At 49.5% G+C, this 9,602-nt stretch overlaps 1 protein-coding gene across 1 annotated transcript in view; it reads right to left on the reverse strand.

Annotated features, from left to right (window-relative positions):
* Positions 1-2,670: 2,670 nt before the first annotated feature.
* The window catches only part of Rsph6a (radial spoke head 6 homolog A), a 28,078-nt gene continuing 21,146 nt past the window's right edge, over positions 2,671-9,602 (reverse strand). The window contains exons 4-5 of the mRNA XM_059246839.1: positions 8,272-8,465; positions 2,671-3,070 (exon numbers count right to left, since the gene is read on the reverse strand). Coding sequence (XP_059102822.1) covers positions 2,833-3,070; positions 8,272-8,465 — 432 coding nt within the window. The 3' untranslated portion in view covers positions 2,671-2,832. The remainder of the gene's footprint in view (positions 3,071-8,271; positions 8,466-9,602) is intronic.

Consider the following 9,602-nt stretch of genomic DNA (forward strand, 5'->3'; position numbering starts at 1 on the left):
CTTGGCCGCCCACCGGGCCCCGCCGCAGCCGCCCGCCCGCCCGCCGCCCGCCGCTGGACCCCCAACCGGAAGTTGCGGACCAAGTGCCGGAAGGGGTAGGGTCCGTCGTCCGGGTGACGCTTCTACGATTGGCACCCGGAGCCCAAGGCGGGAGGAGCCGGGGACAGTTGCTGAGGTAACGGTTCGGGGGCTGTGGGCGGGGTCATGGTGTGGGCGTGGTCGCCGCGACAGACGCCGGCAAGGGGTTGGCTACGGGGCGCGGCCGATAGGAACGCCCTAGACCCTAACAACAGCGCCCTGGGAGCCGTTTGCCTAGCAACGGAGAAACCTCAAGCACTATTCAGAATCCTCGTGTTGTTACAGCTGACTCCAGGCGATTCTTGCCTTTATTTGTATTATTATTATTATTATTTTTTAAAAAAATGACGGGGGGCTGGAGAGATGACTCAGTAGTTAAGAGGTTAAGGCTGTTCTTCCAGAGGACCTGGGTTCATTTCCCAGCACACACATGCAGCTCACAACTGTCTGTAACCAGTTCTAAGGGACCCGATACCCTCACACAGACATACATGTAGGCAAAATACCAATGCATATAAAATAAATAAATACATGCTTTTTAAAAATTACTGCGTTTATCTATTTTTGTGTGAACAAGCACAATGTCAAATCCCCTTCCAACATGTGGGTCCTAGGCATGGGAATCAGGTCCTCATGCTTGGCAGTAAGTGCCATGACCCGCCGGGCCATCTCACTGACCTTTGTTTTGTCTCACACTTGCAGCCCAGGCTGACCTCAAACTTGACCCAATCCTTTCGCCTCAGCCTCCATAAGTGCTTGGATTTCAGGCCTGAGACACTGCACCCTCTTCCTGGTGTCATTTTAGACTCAAGGGCTTACTTCTCTGCCCTTCCTTCCTCATTGACCTGTGGTCCCCTGCCGCTGTGAGACTCAAGTGGAGGCCTCGGAGACCCTATGTGACTCTGCCCGCCTTTTTTGGTTTTGTTTTCGTGATGATGGTCAGCTTTGTGGATTTGACACTACCTAGAATCAAATGGAAGGCAGTCTCAATGAGAGACTGTCTATAGGATAAAAGGGCTGAAGAAAGAACACCCTGACCCTGACTTAACCCCAGGATCAGAGCTTGGAATCCCACCAATCTCTGAGCTTGCTCCAGAGTCAGGCTGCAGAATCCCACCAATCCCTGAGATCCCTGGAAAAGCTCCCCACCCCCCACTCTATATAAGCCCTGTACTTGCTGCTGCTTCTCACCCTCACCTTAGATTCAGCCATCCTGGATTTTTCCTTCCCAATAAATCTCAAGTGAGGTTTCTTGTATGGTGTGACACTTTTCCCTGGAGCAAGCAGAACTGTAACACTTCTGCTAGGGGAAACTTTTCCCTAGCAGAGCAGAGTTGTAACAACTTTGCTAGACCGGAGTAGAACTGTAACAACTTGGCTGGGGAAATCCTCCCCTGCCCAAGCAGAGTTGTTACACTTGCATTGGGGAAGCCTTTCCCTGAAGCAGGGCTGTAAGCTGCCATGTTTACAGTGACTTTATGGTGTTCCTTGACTCCTGACTGACAGGATACCTTTCCATCCTAGCTGCAATACTTACACTGTCTATCTACATTGGGTTGGCCTGTAGGCATGTCTGTGGGTAACTGTCTTAATTGATGTGGGAAGACCCAGTCCACCGTGGGAGGCACCATTCCCTAGGCAGGGGGGGTCCTGAACTGTATAAGAGTTGAGACATGACTGAGCACAACCAAGCAAGCATACATGCATTCCTTCTCTCTACTCTTGACTAGGGATGTTCCTGCCTTGACCTCCCTGCTATGAGGGACCTGGAATTGCAAGCTGAAATAGTGTTTTCTCCCCTAAGTTACCCCTTGTCAAGGTATTTTATATTTTTATCACTTCAACAGAAGAAAAACTGGTTCTGTTTTGCCATTTATATATTTAACTTATTTACCTATTTATTTATTTATTTTGTGAGACAAGGTTTCTAGCTCAGGCTGACCTCCACCTCACTTTGTACCTGAAGAAAACCGCAGACCCCAGGCCTTCCTTGCCTCTACCTCTTCCAGGTTGGTGTGACGCCATTTGTGCAGGTGGGGGGGGCAAGCACTCAACCGACTGAGTGTAAACCGCCATTGGGTACTGGGACTCGAACTCAGGTCTTCTGGAAGAGTAGGCAATGTTCTTAACTACTGAGCCATCTCTCCAGCTCCCTCCCCCCACCCCCGCCCCATAAACAAAACTTAAAAAAAAAAATGGGGCTGGAGGACCCAAGTTCAGTTCCCAGCCCCCACATCAGGGGGGCTCAGAATTGCCTGTAAGTAAGGAGACATGGTATCTGAATCCCTCCTCTTCTGGCCTCTGAGGACATCTGCACACACATTCACAGACACCCACAGACACATAAATAAAAATAAACCTTTAAAAACAAACAAACAAGCCAGGTGGCAGTGGTGGTCCACACCTTTAATCCCAGCACTGGGGAGGCAGAGGCAGGTGGATCTCTGTGAGTTTGTAGACAGCCTGGTCTACAGAGCTGGTTCGAGGACAGCCAGGGCTGCGCAGAGAAACCCTGTCTCGAGAAACCAAAAATAAAGAAATAAACAAGCACAAGCAAACACAGAGAGGAATGGATGAGTCAACCGCCCAGTATGATGAATGAATGTAACTCAGCGGCTGTGCTGTGGGGTTTATTTGGAGCATTGTGTGCCTTCCTACCCGTGTCCTGCAAGGGCAGAGAACAAAAGCAACAGAAAAAAATACAATCTGTAACTACCACTAAAGGGAAAGGCTGTGGAAAAGAGCTTGGTGACCTCAGTCCTCCAGGTCTTCATCCTCCTCCTCCTCCTCATCCTCTTCCTCTTCCTCAGCGGCTGCCAGGGCCTGCTCCTGTGCAGCCTTCAGGGCCTGCTCCTCCTCCACCGTGGGGTCACTCATCTCCATGATCTCAGGGCCGCTGGGGTACTCCTGCTGAATCGGAGCTGGCAGGGATGGGTTGAAGTTCTCAGGGCTGTATTTGTGACCCCAGCCAATGTAGAGGTTCTCAAACTTCCTAGAGAAACAGGGAGACATTCTCTTGGAGGGTGGGACTAAGTGTGGCATGGCATCACTGAAGAGTTGCCAGTGGGCAGGTGAAAGGTACGCACAGGGTTTCTCTGTCAGTCTGTCCATCCCACGAAGGTTTACTGAGCACCTGTTCTGTATCTAAAGTGGCTATGCCACCAATACGTGGCAAGGGAACTGGAGAATGAATGTGTGCGTGCGTGCGTGTGTGTGTGTGTGTGTGTGTGTGTGTGTGTCTGTGTGGGTTTGTGTACATTAGTGCAGTGCCTTCAGAGGCCAGATGAAGGTATTGGTGTTGTTGGTTGTTTTTGCTCTTTTGGGGGGCCCACCATTCAGCACCCAAATAAATTACACATGGAGGCTTATTCTTAATTATAAATTCCTAGCCTTAGCTTGTCTTGTTTCTTGCCAGCTTTCTTTAACTTTAAATGATCCCGTCTACCTTTTGCTTCTGGGCTTTTCCTGTTCTCTTACTTCTGTAAATCTTACTCTTACTCCGTGGCTGGCTGGGTAGCTGGGTGGCTGGCCTCCTCCTTTCTGGCTCCTTGCTCTTTTTCCTTTCCTTCCAGATTTCTCCTTCTATATATTCTGTCTGTCTGCCAGCCCTGCCTGTCCTTTCTCCTGCTTTGCTATTGGCCATTCAGTCCTTTATTAGACCATCAGGTGTTTTAGACAGGCACAGTAACACAGCTTCACAGAGTTCAACAAAATGTAACATAAACAAAAGGAACACACCTTAAAATAATATTCTGCAACACGCTGGAGTCGCAGGTGGCTGTGAAGCTGCCAAATACGGGTGCTGAGAAACTGATCTCAGGTCTTCTGCAGGAGCAGTACACGCTCTGAACTTTTGAGACAGGGTCTCACTATATAGCTCTGGCTGGTGTGGAACACATGTATGTAGACAAGGCTGGGCTCAGACTTGTACAGATCTGCCTGCTTCTGCCTTCCAAGTGTGGAGATTAAAGGGGGCATCACCAAGCTCAGCTCTTCATTTGTATTTTGAGGCAGAGTCTCTTCACCAAGTCTGGAGCTCATCAATTCTGCTAGGCTGCCTCACTAATAAATTCCAGGGATCCATTGATCCCCAGCTCCTCACTGGGGGATTCTAGGCAGGGGCTCTACCACTCAGCCCCACCCCCAGCCCCTCACTGGGGGATTCTAGGCAGGGGCTCTACCACTGAGCCACACCCATAGCCCCTCACTGGGGGATTCTAGGCAGGGGCTCTACCACTGAGCCACACCCCCAGCCCCTCACTGGGGGATTCTAGACAGGGGCTCTACCACTGAGCCACACCCCCAGCCCCTCACTGGGGGATTCTAGGCAGGGGCTCTACCACTGAGCCACACCCCCAGCCCCTCACTGGGGGATTCTAGACAGGGGCTCTACCACTGAGCCACACCCCCAGCCCCTCACTGGCTTGGGCAGCAAGTACTTCACCCACCAAGCCTTCTCCTCAGCCTTTGATGTCTTCTTCCATCACTTACCATCTCTGGGTCTATTGGTTCCTGGTCTCATGTGGTCCCCCACTCCCTCCCTTTACTGATTTCTCATTTCATTCTCAGGGAGTCACAAGGCATATCTGGTACAATTGCAGTCGCCTTACATCTACTGAGCCTTGTTTGAAGATTCAGTTCACACTCTGTCTTGGAGTGTTTCCGTGGACACTAGAGAAGAATGTGTGTTCTGCTGCTTTGGGGTGGAGTGGCTTTGATTTAATTTTGGTTAATTTCAATTTTAAAAATAAAACTGATACTTAATTTGGTTATTGGAAAACCTCCAAAGAGTTCTGGAACAACTTGGGTACATGAATCTGCTTTTCCTTCTTTTTTCTCTTTATGGGAGTATGTCACCATGTATCCTAGACTGGCCATAAACTGAAAACTCTTGCCTCAGCCTCCTTGGTGGTTGGATAATAGATATATAACAGTAGCCTGGCTAAGGTTATTTCTCCTAGTGGTACTGGAGGTTGAAGCCAGGGTCTCCTGTGGGCCAGAAAAGCACTTAGCTGCTGGGCCACACCCCTAGCCCCTCACTGGGGGATTCTAGGCAGGGGCTATACCACTGAGCCACACCCCAGCCCCTCACTGGAGATTCTAGGCTGGGGCTCTACCACTGAGCTGTATGTAGCCTCAGCCCCTTTTTTTTTTTTTTTTTTAAATCTTGAAATACATTCTAGGTTGCTCAGCCTGGCCTTAAGCTTCCTCTGCAGCCAAAGCTGGCCTTGGAATAACTCATCTTCTTCCTGCCTTGGTTTCCTGATTATCTGAGTTATTGGAATCATGACCCTGCACCACCAGTCCAGCAAGTCTTTCTAATGAAAACTTCATATCCAAACTGAGATTCATTTTACTGGAAAATATATTCCAGATTCTAAAAACATGTTATGAAATAAAGAATGAAAAATAGAAGCCGGCGGTGGTAGTACACACCTTTAATCCCAGCACTTGGGAGGCAGAGCCAGGTGGATCTCTGTGAGTTCGAGGCCAGCCTGGTCTACAGAGTGAGTTCCAGGAAAGGCACCAAAACTACACAGAGAAACCCTGTCTTGAAAAAAAAACAAAACAAAACTAAAGCACTGGTTGCTTCTTCCAGAGGACCCAAGTTCAATCCAGCACCTACATGGCAGCTCACAACTGTCTGTAACTCCAGTTCCAGGAGATTGACACCCTCACACCAATGCATATAAAATAAAAATGAATCTGAAAAAAGAAGTAAAATGAGGACTTGGGCATGGCTCAGTGGTAGAGCCCCTGCCTAGAATTCCCCAGTAAGGGGCTGGGGGTGTGGCTCAGTGGTAGAGCCCCTGCCTAGAATCTCCAGTGAGAGGGTAGGGGTGTGGCTCAGTGGTAGAGCCCCTGCCTAGAATCCCCCAGTGAAAGGCTGGGGGTGTGGCTCAGTAATAGGGCACTTGCCTAGAACAGGCTAAAACCCTGGTTCCCTCCCAGCACCACAATCCAAACAATCACCCTGAAACCCAGGCTCTTTTCTAGACACTTGAACTAGAATTTTCATCTTTGCCAGATTCTCAATGAGTCCTAGAATACTCCTGCTTGTCTCTCACTGGCACTTCTTTCTTTCTCTGTGGATGGTAGATTGAAGGTTGCTTCAAGTCTCCAGAATCCCCAAGGACCCAAGCCACCCAATTAGGAGCTTTTCTACTTTATAACAGGGTACTCGCTGGCACGGGAGGGGGGGCAAGGGGTGTCATATAGCTGATGACTGCACTCCCGCAACCCGCTTCCACGGATGGATCCATGGCTGTCTTTCCAACACAGGCCTGGGGTCCCGCAGGCAGCTGCCAAATAGTGATGTACAAGAGTTTCTTATAGACAGGACTGGAGAGATGGCTCAGTGGTTAAGAGCACTGGCTGTTCTTCCAGAGGTCCTGAGTTCAATTCCAGCAACCACATGGTGGCTCACAACCATCTATAGTGGGATCTGATGCTCTTTTCTAGCCTGCAGGCATATATGCAGGTAGAACACTGTATACATGATAAATAAATAAATCTTTTTAAAAAATGAGTTTCTTATAGAGCCAAACATGATGACATGCACCTGTAACCCCAGTACTCCCGAAGCAGAGGCAAGAGGATTGAGCGTTCAAGGCCAGCCAGAGCAGCATAATGAAACCCTGTGTCAACAATGTAAGGCTCTTTTGGGGCCAGAGAGACAGCAGCACAAGCCGGACAACCCGAGTCTGATCCTGGAACCCACATAAGAGGTCAGATTTGGTGGTGCACAACTGTACCTCAGGACTTGTACTGTGGGATGGGGTACAGAGACATGGAATCATTATGTGGAAGTTTGGGGAGCTAGCCTAGAGTACGCAGCACAGCACAGAAACAAGACAGAGAGACTGCCACAATAAGGTGGAAGGTTAGCTCCCCTTCCTGTACCTTCCACCTCAACATGCATGACACACACATGCACACACACACACATACACATGCACAAAAAACAATTAATTTTAAAGGATTCTTAGGCACTTGTGATTATGCACACCTTTAATACAACCCTCAGGAGCCAGAGACAGGTGGATCTCTCTGAGTTCGAGGACAGCCTAGTCTACAGAGTGAATTCCAGATCAGCGAGGTCTGTCTACATGGTGAGATCATGTCTCAAAGAAATCCCACATAAAACAAAATCTCTTTTTGGGTTGGTGTGATGGCTCAGTTGTTAAGAATGCTTACTGGTTTCCTGCACCTACATCAGGAAGCTCAGAACTACCTGTAACTCCAGTTCCTGGACACCCAGTGCCCTCTACTGGCCCCCAAAGGCACCTGCATGAATATGGTGTACATAAACTCACACAAGCACACACACACACACATACATGTAAACAATATACATAACTTTTTCCAGAACACTAAAAAAAGACAAAGATGGATGAGTCAATGAACTGATGGATGCATGGATGGACGGACTGATGACGAACGAATGGGCGAGTGGATGGGAGGGAGAGGAGGAGAAAAGGGGGCATGAGCATGTAGGGGCCAGTAGAACTCAATTTGACTTTCAGAGGGATTTTTAAAATTAATGTGTGGCTGGAATAAGAGGGTTGGAAAAATCCTAGTCTCAGACTCTGGGCAAAAAATAATAATTCACAAGAATATGGTTGAAGTATCAAGTTTCCATGAAACTCCATCAGGACTCTTATTTTTTTTTTTTTTTTTTTTTATTTTTTTTTTTTGGTTTTTCGAGACAGGGTTTCTCTGTGCAGCTTTGCGCCTTTTCCTGGAACTCACTTGGTAGCCCAGGCTGGCCTCGACAGGACTCTTATTAAACTCAGAACGCAACAATGCTGCGCACGTTCAGAGTTCAGAGCAGAAAAGCTCTGCCCTCTGGTGGACAGGTCTGGTACCGCAGCCAGGCTCTCTGAAGGCTGGTACCGGACTGGGCGGTGGGTGAGCTTGCTTTAGGAACTTCAAGAGACAATTTAAAGGTACAAAGGATGGAAGTGGAGGTGGCTGCAGATTGTCAATATATATTTTTTGAGATGGGATCTCTTTTTGTAGCCCTGGCTGTCCTGAAACTCGCTCTATAGACCAGGCTGGCCTCGAACTCACAGAGATCCACCTGCCTCTGCCTCCCGAGTGCTGGGAGTAAAGGTGGGCGCCACCACTGCCTGGCGGGTAGGTAAGATGTCCGTACCATAGACAGACCCTTGGGTCAAGGCTCAACCGTACTTGCCAATGGCGTAGGCGTAGGCCCCTGGCCAGAGGTTGGAGCGCACGATGGCCACCGAGTACTGCGGACTGAGGCTGCAGGAGATGCGGGTGGTCCAGGGCGCCAGGTGCATGATTTCTGTGGTGAGAAGGACAAGGGAAGCGGGGTCAGGGGTCCCCCAGCCCCGCTTTACCACATGGGCGAAGAGACGGAATAGCGGGGACCAGGCAGGAGGTACAAATCACACTGAGAGGCCTGGCTCTGGCCTCTCTCTCCTGATGTGGTCCGAGGAAGCCACTTCCCCTGTCTCTGCTTCAGTGAAGGAAACAAGGACACTCACGTCACCTCCCTTCCCGGGGTGGGGGTGGGGGGTAGTGAGGTCTGGTAGCTATGCTTCCAGCAGGGAGCTACAAGCATTCTCTTGCAGGGTGCAGTGGCTTTGAACCAGGGTGCTGTGGCTCGTGTGCAGGACCTGGACTGCCCTCCTGGACTGCCCTCCCGGCCACTCCTTCCTCTTCCCTCCAAGTGCCTCAGCCTTAGGGAATTCCTGCCATGAATGCAAAATTCAACTTGGCTGCCTCCCTTAGGGGAGGCTCCTAAACGCTCTCTTTCCCAAGCCTGGGTCAGGCTCAAAAGACTATCTCCCAGCTAGGTGTAGGGGCACACGCCAGTAATCCCAGCACTGAGGAGACCAGAGGATTGTTTGGAGTTCAAGGCCAGCCTGGGCTACAGAGTGAGACCTGCCTTAAATGGCTGTTGTAGAATATTATTTTAAGGTGTGTTACTTTTGTTTATGTTGCATTTGTTAAACTCTGTAAAGCTGTCTAAAATACCTGATGGTCTACTAAAGAGCTGAACGGCCAATAGCGAGGCAGGAGAAAGGACAGGCAGGGCTGGCAGACAGACAGGCAGGGCTGGCAGACAGACAGAATATATAGAAGGAGAAATTTGGGAAAAAAGAAGTAGCCAGAGAAGGAGGAGGACTCCATGGACCAGCCACCCAGCTACACAGCCAGCCCCAGAGGAAGAGTAAGATTTACAGAAGTAAGAGAATGGGAAAAGCCCAGAGGCAAAAGGTAGACGGTATCATTTAAGTTAAGAGAAGCTGGCTAGAAACAAGCCAAGCTAAGGCTGGGTGTTTATAATTAAGAATAAACCTCCGTGTGTGATTTATCTGGGAGCTGGGTGGTTGGCCCCCAAAACAGTAAAAAAGGCCAACAACAAAACAATAACCCCATGACAGCCCCCCAGAAAGAGAGAAAACCAGGGAAGAGACTCTGTCTGGTCATTGTCAAGTGCCAGATGAGGCTTGGTGACAAGACGGACACATTCCCCCAGACCCATGTTTGCT

This window comes from Peromyscus eremicus, chromosome 1 (genome assembly GCF_949786415.1).
Source record: "Peromyscus eremicus chromosome 1, PerEre_H2_v1, whole genome shotgun sequence".
NCBI lineage: Eukaryota > Metazoa > Chordata > Mammalia > Rodentia > Cricetidae > Peromyscus > Peromyscus eremicus.